Raw genomic sequence first — 18,519 nt, 5'->3', positions numbered from 1 at the left:
GGCTGCGGTCCAAGTCCTGACTTCCTTAGAGAGTCATGTCCCCTTCCTGGGCCTCCAAAGTCACTGCCATGCAGACATGGCCAAGGGTGGTGGACACAGGGAAGGCTGAGCAAAGGCTCCGTCCTCCCCATGACTACAAAGCCCTCGAGGGGTGGCTGTCTTCTGTCCACAGTGGGCTGAAGAGCAGAGGCAGCAGCTCTGTGGAATCAGGGGAAACTCTGCGACACCGATTCTTCCTGACATGTGCACAGCGCTTCACAGGTCACAAAGCCCTATGGGCAGGAGCGCTCTACGAAGGACCAGAAGAGGAGCCCCAGCTTGCCTCAGGATGCAGGCCAGATGCCTCAGGATGTTCCTTTGGGCTCACCAATCGCCTCCAACTGTGATGTGCTCACTGTTGCTCTAGAGATTGCTATATTTCCAAGCGGTCCTTCATATAATAAATCACAAGGCCCTTGAGTCAGGAACTCTGTCTCACTCATCTTATTAGCAGGTTTGAACAGATGGATGGAAGAGAGAAGAATGGACTCCAGGAACAGATGCATAGAAAGATTGGTGGACAGATATATGGATGGATGGAGAAGTGCGTAAGAGGGAATATGGAGTGACAAACAGGATGAAGAGGAAGAATCCAGACAGATGGGTGGGATCCTCGGTGAGCAGATAAGCAGATGGATAGACAGATGGAGGATAAAAATAAATAGAAGGATAGATGGAAAGTAGATCACTAAACATACAAGAAGATGGAGAATGGGAGAGGAGACCTGGGCAAGTGGGAGAGGGCTGGTCGGATGGAGGGATGGAGGCAGCACACCTAAGTGGGAAGGCGGACAGAGCGGAGGACGAAAGGACGGGCAGGACGGAAGGGTGGATGGTGGGAGAGGCAGAGAAGCAGACAAGAGGGGAAGATGGGAAGGCAAAAGGCGAGGAAGACAAGCTCCTAGGATGAGAGGATGGGAGAAATGGACCAACAGGAGGATGGGTGGGTGACTAGGGAGAGAGCACCCATGCAGGAACCAAAGGGTTTTTCTTAATTATTCTGAGAATTTTAAGGAACAGGAGCCTTAAGCTGAGGCTGCCTGAGGTGTGCCGGTCAAGGGCAGCAGCGATGGAGAGAAGCTGTTTCCTGCCCCTTCCCTCCTGCCCGTCCTAGTCTCCATCCTTCCCTCAGGTTTTCTTCCTTTAACTGGACAGAAACCTGGATCTTCTACTCCTGGCCAAATGGGGAGCAGTGCCATGACTTCCAGAGTCATCCCAGGGCTGGAGGACCCCCAACGTCCCTGTCCAACATCATGGGCCTCTGGCCCCACTGTTGTGAGTAGGCAAAGCCTGAGCAGGATGTCAAGGGGCGATCAAGGCAGCTGCGGTGTTTCATAGGCCAGAGAGACCAGATGTCCCCTGAGGTTCTGAGACCAGCCTGCCATTCCCTGAATACCCCAGACCCCAGGGGACTATCCACACTGCTCATTTTGGCTATGACATTATTGTTGGACTTGTTCTGTCTGGAAGGGTTTGGTCTCTTACTCAACCAAGTTAGGTGCTGAGCACACTATGGGTGCATAATAACCATGAGTGGGAAATGTTCTTCTCATCACAGAAGTAAAGTGATGGGAGGAACCTCACAGACCATGTGACCCATCCCCTACCAGGCCCAGGGTCTTCCTGCTTCTGTTCTGACTCCTGGCCCAAGTCCTAATGATGCCCCTGGACGAGATAATCAGCTGTCTCAGGTGACGGGATGCTCTGGGACAGCTCCTGTTCACCATCACGGAGAACCAAACAGCCAAAGCCACATTGCCAGCTAGTGCAGAGCCCCGTCTGGAGCCAGGTCTCAGAACAGGCCAAGACATGTAGGAGCTTGGTGGCCTTGGGTCTGAGTCTGGGCTCTGTCACTTGCTAGCTATGTGTTCTTGGGCAAGTGTCTTAACCTTTTGAGCCCCAGTTTCTGCAACTGTCAAGTTGTACCTACCTCAGGGGGATGCTGGGAGAAGCTGACAAACACCTGTAGAGCGGCAGCAGAGCATGCCTGGCAGAGAGCAAATGCCACTGCGTGGACCCTCCTTCCTCCCCATACTGTGTGTTCCCCACCACCCGTGCCCCCCAACAATCAGTGTCTGTTGAGCACCTGGGAGACTCTGCCACAGCCACGCACTGGTTGTGGAGGAGAGAGAGATGCTGAGATGATGGCTGAGATGTAAGTGCCTTCACCAGTCTGTCTGGGCTCAGCAATCCCAGGAGAGGGTGCCAGGCAGCCCCTGGATGCCAGCTTCTCCTCTGCCCCTGCCCTGGAGGCTGCAGGGAGGAGCTGGGAGTCTGCATGGCTGCCAGGACAGGCCGTGGGGACATAGGGGGCGGATGTGCAGCCCTGAGTGTTACCCAGCACCCTCCCTGAGTATCCCCTCTGTAGGCCTGCCAGCTCCTCTGTGAATTGAAGGAGGCGAACCAAATGGCCGCAGGTATCTTTTTTTGGCCTGGACACCATTTCCTTGTCAAGGGTCAGAGCCTCAGCTTTCCAAGCAGAGTTCACAGCTTTTCACATCACCCCAGCCCTCTCACCCCAAACCTGACCGTCCTGGAATGAAGGAGGAAAGGCAAGCGGATGGAAATGATGGGCGTCTGGAACACAGGTGGATCCTCCACCAAGAGCATCAGCTGAAGACCGTGTCTACCCCATTCGGCTTTGGGCTTTGACCAACCACCCTCCCTCAGCCCCTGAGGGCTGCTCCAAACTGCCAGCTCTGTCCGTAAGCGATCGACACAAGGGCCTGTACCCAGCACAGCCCTTCTGCTGGCCTCGGGGAACCTTCTCAGAAGAGGACACAGGGCCCCAGACCTCCACAGGGACATCCCAGTTGGTCTTCCCCGGCCTCACTCACTGAGACAAGCCGGTGCTGCACCCAGGACCGGAGCTGCTGTCACAACGTCTGACACGGAGACAGAGACACAGACGGGCAGACAGAGACGGACAGGAAGGCTCCCTAGCCGGTGCCGCCAGGTAGTGGCGACGGAGGGCCCTGAAGACCACCGGGCCCAGCTTCATCTCTCATGCAGCCTGGTGAGTCTGAGCCCGGGGACGAGGGGAGGGAGGAGACGGAGGCAGCTGGACAGAGGCAGGAGCCCTGAGAAGAGGGTGTCTCCTCTGGTATCTGTGCTGATGGCTGAAGGGTCTGGGGAGCTTCAGCGTCTCGTGGCTTCCCTCACTCTCCTGCCTCGTGCAGAGAGAGCCAAGAGTGAGCTGGCTCTGCTTCCATCTGTCACCGCCCATATTAGTCCCGCTCTACCTCCCAGAGTTTGAGATTCCACTATCTCAGATGCACTCACTGCTCTGGCTCTGGAAGGCTTTTGTCTTTCAGAAGGTTCTAGCAGCCTTGGCAGAGAGCTCAGCACATGCCCCATCACAGGGTGCGAGGAAATCCTTCTAGCTGGGGCCTTTAGAGCTCCACCCCCAGGTTTCATCCCAGGCTCTGCCCCATGGGCACTCAGTGGGCTCAGGGGGGGACCCAGGAAGGGGCTGCAGATACCTCAGCTATGTGGCTTCCAATGCAGAAATCTCCTGGAAAAGGGGTGTTCCTGCCAGGGACCCAGACCTCTTTCAGACTTGGCAGAAAAAGACCAGGCCTTTGCTCTCAATAAAACCAGAGAGAATTGAATAGAGGTTGCTCTGGGAGACTGCTCTGGCTGGGGACTTGGCTCAATGGATCTTTCCAGTCTCACACAGAGGATGATGGCTCCCCGAGGTGGTGGGCAGCTCTGCGTGGCCTTGGACTGGGGGTCGGGGGGAGGGGGCGCTCTCAGGACTGGGCTCCTCATGCTGAGAAAGGGATGGTATGGTCCCCTGGACAGCCTGGGTGTTGGGCCAGCAGTGATCCACTCTGGAGGCCACCTGGTTGGCCACCTGATTTTGCCAGTCCGTCCAGACAAGGGGAAGAGAGAAACGTGGTGGGGGTTATGCCCCAGAGGCAGGGGTCCCAGCTGATAGTTACAGCTCCAGCTTTAACAGTCATTTCTGGCTTGGGCGGGGTGGGGAGGGGACTCATTTTCTTTACCTTCATGGCGGGGCTTGGACAAAAGGCTTTTGGCGTTCAGAGTCAAAGACCATTCTCTGAATTGTTGGTCAATGGCTATCCAATTGTTGAATTTCCACCTCTTTCCTCCAGAAAGTCCCAACGGGCCCCCTAAGGCCAGAGGAAGTGGGGCTGAAGGGGGCGTGTGGGGCATGGAGCCCACGACTAGGACCGAGGCCCGCTAGGTGACCTGTCCTGCACATGGCGGGCTGCAGGCCTACTGGTCCTCTCTGGGCCCTCTGGGCTGCTGTTGATGAGACACCGAGAAAGAAAAGGGTCAGGGCAAGGAAGGAGGATGGTCGCCTGTATTCAAACCAAAACCCTGGCGGAAAGGTTAGAGTTCCACTCGGGAATGATGGCGCCGAGGACAGAGGAGGACAGGATAACGGGGTCAGGAGACCAGAGATGAGCACCCAGTCAGAGAGGGGGCTGTGAGCGAGGGGGTGAGATAAACTGCCTCCAACCTAGCACTGAGAGAATGGAAGGGATCAGGAGGAGGAAGAAGGAAGACTCAAAGTCCGGAGGGGCCTCCTCAAAGCCACTCAGCCTCTCTCTCTCGGAGCAGCTATACCCACAAAAGGAAGGCTAATGGGCACCAAAGCCAAACCTGCTGTCAAGTTGCATCCACTGAAAAACCACGTGGCCCTGGAGGGGGCTGTCGTGGAGGCCCCCAACTTGCCCGAAGGAGAAGGCAGGACCTTCGTGCCCAAATCCTGAGCCAGGAATCTGCCAAGCACAAGAGGTTGAAGCCACCAGGGTTACTGAGAGCCCAGGCCTCCCTCTGAGGCACCTTGGTCTACTCGGCTACCAGGAAAGAAGAAGTGGGGCACAATGCCTTTTCTGCCCTGTAGGAGCAGCCCGTGGAAGGAGTAGAGAATAGCTCTGTCCAAGTCTCACGGACTCAGCCTCACTGGTTCACGCCTGGGTCCTGGGTGGCTGCCCGCATCATCCAACACAGCCCTCTGGATTCACACCCTCACTGGCCAGTCTGGCTTCCTCTCACAGGTGACTGCCAGAGCCTGAGCTGACCCTGAGGTGCTGCGTGGCCTGGGCAGGAATGACAGGGCTGCCAGTCAGGGTGAGGGGAGAGCCGGGCCCAGTGCTGAGGGCTGCGGAGAAGCTGGGCGGAGCCGGAACTCGGTCTGAGTGGTGAGGCGAGGTGGAGGCAAAGTCTGGCATGAGAAGTGACCATGCGAGTGTGTTAAGTGGCTCGGGGTGGAATGGATTTCCAAACTCAAGAGTGGCAGTGACCAGTGTGGATGCTGGAACTCATCAGGCCGGTGGATAAAGGGCTAAGGAGGCATGCAAAAGGAAGCGGGGAGATGAGATCAAATACAAAACCAGGAGCTGTGCGCTAGAGTGCCACCGCCTGGCCGTGGTGGGAATCGCATGGGTGGAGGGTGGGTGGGGCCAGTGTGGGCTCTAAGAGGACAGGCTGGGCAGCCGATGGTGCCGTTGACCCGTCTGCAGCGGGCTGCTCTGTAACTGCGAAGCCCGGAAATCAGGGCTGCTCAGGCCCCAGGCAGAGAGGCCCAGGCCCCGGGCTCTGTGCTGGAGCTCCCAGAGGGGAGCTCCCTGCAGCGGGCAGGGCCAGTGCTCCGCTGGCCGTCTCTTACCTTTGGTTTTAAAAGCAAAGTGACAGTGCTTGCACGCATAGGGCCGGACGTCAGTGTGGGTGCGGATGTGTTTCTTCAGCATGCTGGGCTTCTTGCAGCGAATTCCACACTCCTCACAAACATATTTCCCTCGGCCGCGGCCTCGCACATACACATACTCTTCGTTTGATTTGTACCTATGAGCAACAGGCGTCATGGTAAAGGAACAAAACAGGAGGAGAGGAGGCAGGTTCCCACCTCAGAAGATGCACGCGCTTCCTGGCCACATCCGGCTCTTAGGGGCGGGGGAGAGGGGGACGCGGAGCAGAGAGAACCAGGGGTGGGGGATCCGCCGTGGAGCCCTGCACCTGCCCTGACCTCAGACGGGGGCGGGGGGCGCACCCCCTCCTCTCCCTCAGAGGCAGCAGGCACTGGTGCTCCCGGCCGGCCGGGAGGGAAGCCGCAGGGGCACAGGGGGTCTCTGGCCCAGATCCAGCCTCAGCACCAGCTTCTGCTTCCAAAGAGCAGCCGCTCTGGGCCACCGTGTAACAAAGAGACTAAAACAGATGACAGCCACAGCTCCGGCAGCCACCGCTGAGCCAGTGCTCACCCCTTGCCGGACACCTGCCCACACTCAGTCACAACCTCCACGGAGAGCCCGAGGCTCCCACAGCTAGAAAGGGACACAACTTCTGAATCTGCCTGCCCCAGAGCCTGTCCATCCCCCACGAGGGGCGACCAGCACCGAAACAGTCCGCTCGCAGGCCCGCCAGACGCTCATGGAGGGTGCTTTATTTCCCGGTCCTCAGAGTCAAGACACCCGGGGCCCGAAGCTCTCTCCCCAGTCTTTTCCATCTTGAGGCGAGCGGGAAGCTCTCAGGACCCAGATTCCAGCCACCTGGCCTCTCTCCGGGGATCACCTGGGGTCCTAGCAGGAAGTACCCAGAGCTTGCAGGAGCTCCTGGGGCGGCCGGCCTGCCTGCTGGGCCTCAGGGCTGTGAATCAGAATGCTCTTATTTCCACTTAGAAGGAACCCATGAGTCCCATAAGTTCACTCGATACTGTCCTTGTCCGAACGCCACGTCGGCCTAACACTGTAGATGTGCGAGTGTCTTGACAGGGATGGGAAGGCTGCAGCAGGGCCCATGGAGGGAATCCTGGCATAATTCCAGGAGAAGAGCTTTCTGACTGTGAGACCCAGGGTCCGAGGGCATAGGCGCCTTAGGAGAGGTGCGGCTTTCTCAGCCTGCAGAGTCTGCCTCCTATGCCAAGCAGAAGGCCTGCCTGTGCCCACACTCACCTGTACATCTCCCTCCCACCCAGGAGGTTTGGCACCCAGCCTCTGGGTGCGGCTTCAGAGAGGCAGGGAGGGGACCTGGGGTAGGGGAGGGTGAGGAAGTGACAGCGGCTGGGACTCAGTCCTGCTCTGCTGGGACCATCAGCTCACAGCTGAGAAGATGTCACCAGGATGGGCCTGCAGGAGGGGACTCTGAGCGAGGGAGCCAGCAGGCAGAGGCACAGTGATCACCAGCGCTCACGCTCAGATGCACGCACACACCACACCACTTCCACTCTGCCCTGCTCAGAGATTCCGTGACAGCCTCTCCCCTCTCACTTCCAATCACGATGGAGCCTATGGGTCCCCTGTCTTTCCCCCCCTCCCACCCAGGCCTACGGCTGCCCCAATTTCTACCGCATGTGCACTTCCCTCTGTGCATAAGACAGCTTGGAAGCAGGCAGACAGTCCATCGACCTTGGCTACTCTCAGCCCCTTCCTTCTCCCTCAATAGCGAGTTTAAACCACAGGTGGGCGCCCAAAGGGAGACACACACGTACACAGAGGAAGGACTCTGCTCGAGCCCCCAAGGGCGGTGCGTGACTTGGGGGATGGGGTGAGAAGGCAGGTACGCAACCCCGGACGCCACTTTGTTGCACTGCATGGAAGGTGCCAACCTGCTGGGGACACAACCTTGGGTTGGGAGAGGCTAGAAAAGACGCTGAGAGATGGGAGGCAAGAAGGGAGGACCCCAGGCAGGGACCCCAGCAGCACAGGCATGAGTGTTAAGATGCCTGGAGAGTTTGGTGGGCAGGGCAGACTGGATCACCATCAGCCTTGGATGCCATGCCAAAAAACTGAGACTTGGTTAAAGCTGTCTTAAAGGTAAACGTAAAGTCTCAACAGAAGATGCTTCCTTGGTGCCATGAGGAATGGTCTGCAAGAGGAGAAACTGGGTACAGGACATGCATGTTGTACGACAGGGATTCGAAGCCTTCTGGATGTAGAATCCATACACCCTGGTGGCTGTCTGGATGATACAGGAGGCACCAGGCAGGAGGAACAAAGATTTCAACTTAGCCAGCTCAGGTGGTACCAGCCACGGGCTTCGAGAGAAATGGCACAGGATTCTAGTCCTTAACTACCGAATGTGAGATGCTCCTGAGAGAATTGAAGAAATGTCCACACACAACCAGAATTCCGTGGGACTCAGGATGGGACGTGTAGCTTTGTGAGAAGGCAGGTGACTATTCAAGAGAGTATGAAAACAGAAAAAGGACAGTGAGAGGGCCCAGAAAGCACCCAAAGGTGAGGGTGGGTAGAAAGATGGTGCCAAAAGCCACCCCTAAGCAGAGAGATCCTGATAAGGAACCAGAAGAGAATGTGATTGGGGAGCCAGAGAAAAGAGGTGAGAGAAGGAGGCCATCAGCAGGGTCCAGGTGATGGAGATCAGGGGAAGGGTGGGCCCTGGGCTCCCAGGACTTGGATAGGGCAGTTCTGGTTGGCCAGCCTGGAGCCTCTGACTTCTCTGCTCCTCCAAGGCCAGTACTGGGGTTGTGCAGCTTGGTGGTTCCCAAAGGACCAAGTCCAGGGACAGGTGTGGGGCAGCTGTCCGGTGTTGGCTGGGCCCTCCTCCCCTTCCCAGCCCAGGCTCAGTCCCTCCAGTCTGTGCTGGAGGTTGGATGGTCCCTTATAGGGATCACCCTATAAGATCCCACCCCTTCCCCAGCAGCTTCAGGTCTCCACCTTTGAACACATCCACCACTGTGCACATGAGCTCAGTCCTCTTGGTACCAAGCAACAGCAGCTCCCGCCCCTCAGGCCCCAGCCGGCTCCAGCGACCACTCCATCTGCTTCCCTTCTCAGCCCAAGTCTGGAAAGGGCTGTCCTGCTGGCAGTCACGCCTCCTCGCCACCCCATCCCAGCTCCCCTGCTGACTGGTTCCTGTGAATGTCACGGGCTGCTAAATCTGACTGACAGTGGCTTTATCCTGTCAGCCCTGTTGTCTACCATCTGGAGATACCTGCTGGCTTGGTGACTGGGTCTCCTCGGCAAGTTCCTTCTCTGCACCCCCATACTCCCCGCCGGTGCCAACCTGCACGCTTCTCCCCTCACACCTGCCTCCAGGTGAGCTCCTCCACACACACCTGACTTTCCCCCTGGAGGCTGAATGTCTCTCCAGCTCTGACCGCCCTGCTGCACATCCAGCTGCCCTCTCGGAGTCTCCCGAGTGGTCTTCAGGCACCTTGCAGCCCACGTTCCCAGAATCCTGTTTCCACGCCCCCCACATGTACCACTGCCTCCTGGGTCCCCGCATCAGTAAATGGCAGGCACACCCGGTGGTGGCCGGGCCAGCATCCCTAGTGCCCCCACATCCTTCAGTCTTGTCGGTCAGTCCATCACCACGGCCTGTCAACGGCACATGGGACATGCGTTCCAGGGAGGCCCACCTCCCGGCGGCCACAGGCCAGACCACCATCCTCTCTCCTACCTTGCTGCATACTGTCTTCACAAGACAGCCAGAGGGGACTCTCCCCAAATACCACCCATCCTGCCGCTCCTCCCAGCCCAAGGGCCGACCCGCTGCGCTCCGGATAAAGCTCCACCCTTACTCAGCGGGTGCTGAAGGCCCCGGGGCACCTCCTGGTCCAGCTACCCCTCCAGCTCTTCCCTTCACAGCACTTCTCTGCCAACCACACCGAATGTAATCCTGTGCCTCTGAGCCCCGTTCCTCTGGCCTTCCACCTCCCCCTCCTCTTCCTCCCCCGACCCTTGCCACCACCTGCTACTGTCTGTCTGTCTCCTTCAGGGCTCTGCCAATAGGCCCCTTCCTTCAGAGCCCTCTCTCATACACCCATGGGCCTGGGGGTCCCTCCCACTCCTCCTTCACAGCACTGTCAAGCTGTGTGTACTGTTGTGGCCTCTGACAGGGTGGTCCCCATTAGCCCCATGGAGGGGGGGGCACATCTGCCTCATCCACTGGTGCAGGCCCTGGGCCTAGCACGGTGCCTGATGCCCCGTAAGTGCTCGGTAGGCACTGCTGGACAGACGGGAGCCAAGCCAGGGCCTTCTTTCCTCATGTCTGCTAGAGACCCTCAGCCAAGATGCTCTCATGAGTCCCTGAGCACAAGTTCAGCCTGACACTGTGGGCTCCCCACGGACGCAGCACACAGCCAGTCCCTCCCAATCACAGTGGACTGGCTGCCAGAACTCTCCCCACTTTCTGGTAGGGACCGCTCTGTGCATAGAGAGGTCAGCGTGAGAGCCAGGTCTGAGTCCTGGCTCCTGCGTGAACGTGCTGGGCGACCTTGGAGAAAGCACTTCCCTTCCAGCGAAAACAGTCAAACTTTGCCCTTAGGTGCACCAGTCACTGCCACAGGCCTGAGGTCATTCAGCCCTCCCACCAGCCCTTGGCCACTGTTCCCGTTTTATTCAAATGTGAACCAAGACTCAGGGAGTTCAAGTGATGTGGACAAGATCACACCACCAGGGACTTTTCCACTTTGTCCCCCTGTCCCTGCACAGACGCTGCCTGGATGCTTTTAGGTGACGCTGACCAAGGTTTCCTTAGCACCTTCCTTCTCTGGGGTGCCCAGGGGCCTGCAAGACTGCAGACGGAGGGAAACAGCACTGCTCTCCTGCAGCCCTCCTGAAAGGCTGCCAGCGCTGGGTGGGACCGAGGGTGTTGACAGCTGCAGAAAAATGCCCTGCAAAGAGCCAGGGAAGGAAGCCAGAAATGCATGGTGGGGCGCCCAGGGGCATGCTCCTGCTTCCCAGGTCTGCTGGCCCCTCCACCCTCCAGCTGAGGCAGCCCTTCGGCCGCAGAGGAAGTGCCCTCCCAGCCCCCTGCCTGTGCCTAGCCTGCAAGACAGTTCGCTGCCTGGGTGCAGCTGACTCACGGCTGTCTGAGCCCCACCACCTGCCTGTCTTCTGCTCTGACGAGCCAGGGATGTCAGCCAGTCTGGAAAATGCTTGGTTTCATCTTAAAAAAAAAAAACAAGCTGTTTCTGTGGATTCCAAAATGTCTTAGAGAGACCTTGAGCTTGACTGCCTGAGGCCCAGGGCTGTGGGGGCCTGAGGTCACTACTCAGCACCAGGGGTCCCGAACCATCGCCTGGAAGCAGCTTTCCTGCTCCACTGCCCTGGGTCAGGAGGGGAGTGAGGCTCCCAGGAAGGGAGTGGAGCTGCCAGAACCTTCTGGGTCTGTTTTCATTCTTATGCTGCAGCTCTGAGACTCACGGATTCAAAGGAAAAGACAGAGAATCTTGCACAATCCCTTCATCAGGGGAGTCTTATTATTTTCATCTGACGGAGAAGGAAACAGAAGCAGAGATGTTGTGTGTCTTGCCCAAAGTCACAAAGGCAGCTTGAAAGTGGTGAAGCAGGAACCGGAACCCAGCTCTGACCCCAGTGTTCTTACGGACGACACAGTCTGACCCCCTGCCTTCAGCAGCTTCCCCTCCAGTCCTGCCACTGGAGATGCTGAGCTGCCTGACTCTGACCATTTAGCACGTGACCCCTTGGGTTGTGGCTCCAGCCTTTTTGTAGGCATTTCTGAAACCTGAAGTTTTCCCCCAAGCACTTGAGAACTCAGTGCACAGCTCTGAAAGGAGATGGCATATCCCTCTGCTCTGGATTCCAGGAGAGGGGATGTGGTGGAAATTAAATGGCATCTCAGGCAAGGTGATAGGTGAGTTGTTGTTCTTGGACTCTGCATAAGATGAAGACTCAGCAGTGAAGCTGCCTTGTGAGGTATTGAGCAGCCTCACAGTGCTGTTCACCCAGAAGCCAGGCCGGGAGGCCCTGGAGCAAGAGAATGAGTGGTTATGGCAGCTCAGAGACAGAGGGGCTTTCGGGGCTGTAAAATGGGTATATTTACCCTCTGAAAAAAAGCAAAAGTCCCTCAGTTGTGTCCAACTCTTTGTGACCCCATGTAGCCCACCAGGCTCCTCTGTTCATGGGATTCTCCAGGCAAGAATACTGGAGTGGGTTGCCATTCTCTACTCCAGCGGATCTTCCTGACCCAGGGATCAAACCTGGGTCATATGCATTGCAGGCAGATTCGTCACCATCTAAGCCACTAGGGAAGCCCCGTTTATCCTCTAAATTTATCCAATAAACAGAAATACTGCTTCCTGACCAAATAGGGGGCTCAGGGCACTAGAAGGGAGGGAGTGTGTTTGGGGAGGAGCGCTGAGCTGGCCACACGACTGAGTGAGACAGAGGGGGTACAAGGAGGAGGGAGAGGTTGGGGCTGAAGTGAGCTAGAAGGCAGGGCACAGTCTCTCTAAAGGGAGAGTGGCTACACTTCTCCAGCCAAGTGTTGTATGAGGCTGTCAGATCTGGGTTTTCAAGAAAACCACCAATCCAGATTAAAAATAAAAATAATAATATTAGCATACCCTTAGATAGCTCCTACTGGGTACCGAACACTAATTTAAATGCTTTGCATACCTTTCCTCATTTAAACCACAAGGTAGCCCCATGACACACGGAATTTAATATCCTCCTATACACATAAGAAAACGGAGTCACAGAGAGGCTTAGTAACCTGCCTGAGGTCACAGACAGCAAGTTAACAGAATCAGAATTTGAACCAAGGTCACATGTTACAAAGCTCAGGCACTTAAATGTTATGAAATTCTAAGACTTAAAATCTCCTCTTTAAAAAAACAGTTTCAGGCAAGCAAAATGGGAGATGCAGATTTAGCCCAGAGCTAAACTTGTGGCTCAAAGTAAATTCCCCAAGGTCATGTGGCTAGTAGATACCTGTCTTGACCTTTAAACCCATGACTTCTCTTTCCACCAAGCTTCATTTTTCTCTTGAATGAGGGGGATAAACTCAATGACCTCGGTGTGACCTTCCTAATTTGAGCTCTGAGGAGGCTGTTCTGAATGTATATTATTGATGTTTTCATGTATTGTTAATATTTTATCCTAAAAATTCTCAACTCTCCTCCAGATTTGGATATTTTAAAGTCTTGTCAAAATTCTGATTTTATTATGACCTTGTAGCCAAATATGCTTTCCCCCAGAGGCACACAGCCTGGGTATGATCATGCAAAAGGAGAGGAAGATGCCACCAGAAATGTGCACACTGTTCCTCTGAGGCTACCCTTGTTTGCGGGCAGCCTGTGTCCCATGAAGCGAGGCTCAGGGTTGGTTCCCGGCGGTCACTGGCCCCCTGGAGGTCCGGCCACAGTGAGCCCACCAGCTTGTCTGCCGTGACTCATTGCTCTCTGGGTGAGGCTCAGAAAGGAAGGGATGTCTGTGGAAAGAGGAGCAAGTGCCAGGTGGCACGGAGCTGTGTATCTGCTAAAAATATTCTGTTGCCAAGAGGTTGGGAACACACCCTTTGGTGACAAGTATACTGGGGAAGCTGAGCTGTGGGTCATGGGGGAAGTTCACACCGGGTTCTGGGCACACTACAGACTCTCATTTTGTCAGGGTTCTGCAGAAATCATGTCACACCACTACATCTGGGGTGGCTGTTGTTTAGTTGCTAAGTCATGTCTGACTCTTCTGTGACCCCATGGACTATGAATTGCCAGACTCCTCTGTCCATGGGGTTTCCCAGGCAAGAATACTGGAGTGGGTTGTCATTTCCTTCTCCAGGGATTGATTGAGGGTCTCCTGTATTGGCAGGCGGATTCTTTACCACTGAGCCAGTAGGGGTGGGGGGGCATTTAATGCGGGGTCCAGGGACAGACCTGCTGTGCCAAGAATTCCTCGGCACATGTGTAATACAAGCATAGGCTCAGAGCCTGACAGCACAGGGTCTATTTTAAGCAGCATTCTGTGTATTTACTCAATAATACTTACAAAGGCCTGGTCTGAGCCTGGCTCAGAAATGCAAAGCTAAATAAGACTCTGACCTTGGTCTCCAGAATGAATAACAGGTACTTAAAAGATGGCAACATAAAGACAGAGAACCTGTAATGCAGACAGCTCACAAAGTGCCATGGAGGATCGGGTGGGTCTTAGGTGGCTTTTGTGAGGGAATCGGGTCTCACTGGGGAGACTCCTGTTTTGGGAGTCCCCATCTGGTGCAGGGTTGGGGATGGAGTGGGCTGGGAGGCCTGGAAGCTGGGGGATGGTGTTGTAATTGTATGGAGCCCAAGATGGGGCAGAGGCAAGGGCAAGAGGAAAGAGGACACAGATTCCAGGACACAGATTCTGTCCAGGCCACCTGACAGAGACATGAGGGGAGGGCAGGTCAAGAAGCCTTCCTTTACACTTTTCAGAAGCACTCCCACCACGGAGGCCAGTCCATGTCTCTTTTGCAGGCTTGCATCTGTGCCGTTTGGGCGGTTTTCTCGATTTTTCTGGTCTGATTTGTCATTCTAGGGGGACAACAGCAAACAGCATCAGCTGCCCTGAAGACAGCAGCTCAGGGGTCTGCACACAGCACTCAGGCCTAAAGAGAGGAGGCGGCTTTTATTCTAAAGGAATCAATACGATAACTTGAGATGCTGTGCAATGAATGACTGAGGCAGAAGCCTAAGAACCACCGAGCAGGCACCCAGCCTGGGTTGAAACCAGCTCAGGCCCAAAGAATGCAGCCAAGGCCCTGTTTCCGACCAGACAGTGACATTAGGGAGGGAGGCAGGATGCCAGAAACTGGGCCTGTCGCGTTCAGAGAAGTGAAACTACCAACAAAGAGCGCACTTCTTAAAGGTGCCCATTTACATGGGGGAGCCCCAGCCTTTAGCAGGCCCTGACTTGCAGGGCCTTTCATGCTGTGCTCAGGATTTATGCAAGGGGAGGCTGAGCAGCAGGGCTCTGGGCCCCCATGTCCTCCATCACATTGAGCTGTTTTTCAGAATAGGAATCTATTTGTAAAAAAGAGTTCCGTGAATTTAAAATCAATTTGAAAATCACTGTTAAAGCACATTCATGCTGGGAAGGACCTAAAAACCTTCAACTTCCTGGGTGGGAGGGGTCTTGTGCACCCTCTGATGAGGTCATTCTGAGGGCAGCCCATCCACACCCTCCTTGGGCGTGTCCACCTCTGGCACCTGGGGTCTCATGGTGTTCCAGGTAGCACCTTCCACTCTGGGCAGATCTCCCCTTAACTAAGCTAAAGTTGACCTTCTGTAGTCTGAGCACAGTTTCAGTGTAAGCCCTCTTGCACATGAGGGTCCCTAAAGGATGCTGCTCTACCCAAGATTCCTCTGCTCCAGGCTTCAAACAGATGTGCTCAAGATGGATTCCAGATTCCTCCTCAGACCTTCCCAACCCCTCCAGGTTGTCCCTCTTAAGATGGGATGGCCCAGAGCACCCAGAGGCCTCCTGTTGTGACTGGAGCCAGTCCAGCCTGATGCAAGACTATGATTGGCTGGTTCTCCCAGCTTCACTTCCTTGTTCCCCAGACAGGAAGCAGGTCAAGACTGGGGAAGTGACCAGATCCTGGAGATTGGATGCATGTTTTACTCTTTACTAAAAAGCACAAAAAGAACGTCAGCCAGGATCAGAGGTGTTTCTTTTGTTAGGGAAAAAGAAACAGCTAGCATTTGTGGAGTATTTACTCTCTGGTAGGAATGTATCATAGGAATTATAATCAAGCCTTGGTGTGACTCTATATGGCAATTCTGTATGGCAAGAAGCAGGGATGGAAGCTGGTTTAGACAAACCTCAGGGGCCAGTACAGAAGCCTGGCTTGTGTCCTGCAGGCAGAGGGGATGGGGACAGTGTTCTGTTACAGCTGTGCTCTAGAAGCACCCCCTGAGGCTGGCATGCAAGGGCAAGTTGAGGGGAGCCTGACCAAGGCCATCTGTGATAGCAGCTGATAAAATATGTGTAGACACTGGGTGCCTGATCAATGCCTACAGGCCAATGGCTATGAGGCGCCATGCCACCATGCCCTGCGGAACCTCAGGGTTTCCTCAATACTCAGAGATTTGTATGCCTCAAGTTGCAAATAAGAAAAGGCAGTGAACTATATCAGATTCCCACAATGAATGTCAGGTGTCTCTGTGCTGGGGAATAGCTGTGAGGTAATGACAGCAAATTGCCAACATCCGCTGGATCATGGAAAAAGCAAGAGAGTTCCAGAAAAACATCTACGTCTGCTTTATTGACTTTGCCAAAGCCTTTGACTGTGTGGATCACAATAAACTGGAAAATTCTGAAAGAGATGGGAATATCAGACCACCTGACCAGCCTCTTGAGAAACCTGTCTGCAGGTCAGGAAGCAACAGTTAGAACTGGACATGGAACAAGACTGGTTCCAAATAGGAAAAGGAGTACGTCAAGGCTGTATATTGTCATCCTGCTTATTTAAGGGTGTACCCTGCATCTCATGATACAGAGTACATCATGAGAAACGCTGGGCTGGAAGAAGCACAAGCTGGAATCAAGATTGCCGGGAGAAATATCAATAACCTCAGATATGCAGATGACCCCACCCTATGGCAGAAATTGAAGAGGAGCTAAAAAGCCTCTTGATGAAAGTGAAGGAGGAGAGTGAAAAAGTTGGCTTAAAGCTCAGCATTCAGAAAACTAAGATCATGGCATCTGGTCCCATCACTTGATGGGAAATAGATGGGGAAACAGTGGAAACAGTGTCAGACTATTTTTGGGTGCTCCAAAATCACTGCAGATGGTGATTGCAGCCATGAAATTAAAAGATGCTTACTCCTTGGAAGGAAAGTTATGACCAACCTAGATAGCATATTCAAAAGCAGAGACATTACTTTGTCAACAAAGGTCTGTCTAGTCAAAGCTATGGTTTTTCCAGTAGTCATGTATGGATGTGAGAGTTGCACTGTGAAGAAAGCTGAGCGCCGAAGAATTGATGCTTTTGAACTGTGGTGTTGGAGAAGACTCTTGAGAGTCCCTTGGGCTGCAAGGAGATCCAACCAGTCCATTCTAAAGGAGAACAGTCCTGGGTGTTCTTTGGAAGGACTGATGCTGAGGCTGAAACTCCAGTACTTTGGCCACGTCATGTGGAGTTGACTTATTGGAAAAGACTCTGATGCTGGGAGGGACTGGGGGCAGGAGGAGAAGGGGACGACAGAGGATGAGATGGTTGAATGGCATCACCGACTCGATGGGCGTGAGTTTGGGTGAACTCCGGGAGTTGGTGATGGACAGGGAGGCCAGGCGTGCTGGGATTCATGGGGTCGAAGAGTTGGAGACGACTGAGAGACTGAACTAAACTGAACTGAATGACAGCAAGGCTTTCCCAAATATTTGAAGGCACCAAGGTAGCTACAGCAACCCATCAGACCCCTTTTCAAGAAGGGGTCAGCTGGCATTACTGGCTGCTTCAACCTGCAGAGCACACAAGGGGGCTGTGTGTTCGGGCCCCAGACTTACAGACTCACTCAAATCTCACAGGCGAAGAGAAGAGAGTTCCATTCTAGTTGTCCCATGATGGCAGGCACCTTCTTGGCTCTTGTTCTGAGGAGATCTGCTCTCTACCAGCTGGGAGTAGAGGAGAAACCAGGCTCATAGAAAATCTGTCCAGAGATGCCTCGGGTCACAAGAACAATTAATGCAGTCTCCTGGGAGGTGGTTCAGTCCACAGGCAAAACCAAGACAGGCAGGAAGATCTGGGTTCATTTTAAAAAAGAATATTCCAACCCCAGAGCTACAAACTTGGAGCAAAGCAAGCTTGAGTGGTAGTGAGCCCCCCACCATGGATAGTGTGTAAGCACAGACTAAGAGTCAGGTTTGGGGCAAAATAGATTCCTATGGTAGAGAGGCTGGATTTGAGGTGGGCCTAGTTGGGATCTAAATGGAGAGTACCCAACCTGGTGTTCCAGCTGCAAACAGCCTGCAGGGGGATAGGGTGAGAAAACAGGAAGGAAGGATGTGGTCATGGCTCAGAGGGGGAAAGGACCTGTTTGAGGCTGCACAGCTACAGTGTGGTGAAGTTGGGATACACTTGCTTTGTTTGGGATGCTGCAGGGTGCAGTGGTTAGGCATGGGTTGGGGGGTGGGTAGGGTCAGACTGCTGGGGTTCAAATCCTGCCTCATTGCCACCAGCTATGTGGCCCTGAGCATGTTCCTGCCCCATGGCAGGGTTGGTGCTGATGACTCAGCAGCTCGCTGCGGCTGTGGTATGGCTTTATCATACCTCTTGGCTGAACCCCTAGCTGTGTGATCCTGGGCAGGTTACTTAACCTCTCTGTGCCTCAGTTGCTTCATCTGTAAAATGAGGATCACGTACTGTTTCTTGACTTGGGGGTAACTGGACATAATTTGTATAATTATACAAAATTATACATCATTTTCTAATAACTCATAGAATGTACTTTTATGACTTGGATTGTTTTTGTGTGTATGGTCTGTTTCAATTTTTAAAATTACTGAAAGTAATAGTATATACTCACAGGGTTAATTTGAGGTTAACTTTGTTAGTCTAGGTTATGTGCTTTGAACTGTGCTTAGCACATAGCAGGGGATCAATCTGTATCTGATCTGCTGTCTAGCGCTCTGCCTTGAGAGCGCTCATCACAGTTAGGTTTAATTTTCAACAATATAAGGAGGGACTTCAGTGCTTAAGACTCTGTGCTGCCAATGCAGGGGGCGTGGGTTCGATCTCTGGTCAGGAAACTAAGATCTCACATGCTGTGTG

At 54.3% G+C, this 18,519-nt stretch overlaps 1 protein-coding gene across 1 annotated transcript in view; it reads right to left on the bottom strand.

Annotated features, from left to right (window-relative positions):
* The window catches only part of HIVEP3 (HIVEP zinc finger 3), a 55,217-nt gene that overhangs the window by 8,086 nt on the left and 28,612 nt on the right, over nt 1-18,519 (bottom strand). Inside the window, exon 3 of the mRNA XM_052637598.1 lies at nt 5,681-5,856. Coding sequence (XP_052493558.1) covers nt 5,681-5,856 — 176 coding nt within the window. The remainder of the gene's footprint in view (nt 1-5,680; nt 5,857-18,519) is intronic.

This window comes from Budorcas taxicolor, chromosome 3, assembly GCF_023091745.1.
Source record: "Budorcas taxicolor isolate Tak-1 chromosome 3, Takin1.1, whole genome shotgun sequence".
NCBI lineage: Eukaryota > Metazoa > Chordata > Mammalia > Artiodactyla > Bovidae > Budorcas > Budorcas taxicolor.
The sequence above is the reverse complement of the archived record's forward strand: the minus strand, read 5'-3'. Positions and strand labels throughout refer to the sequence as shown.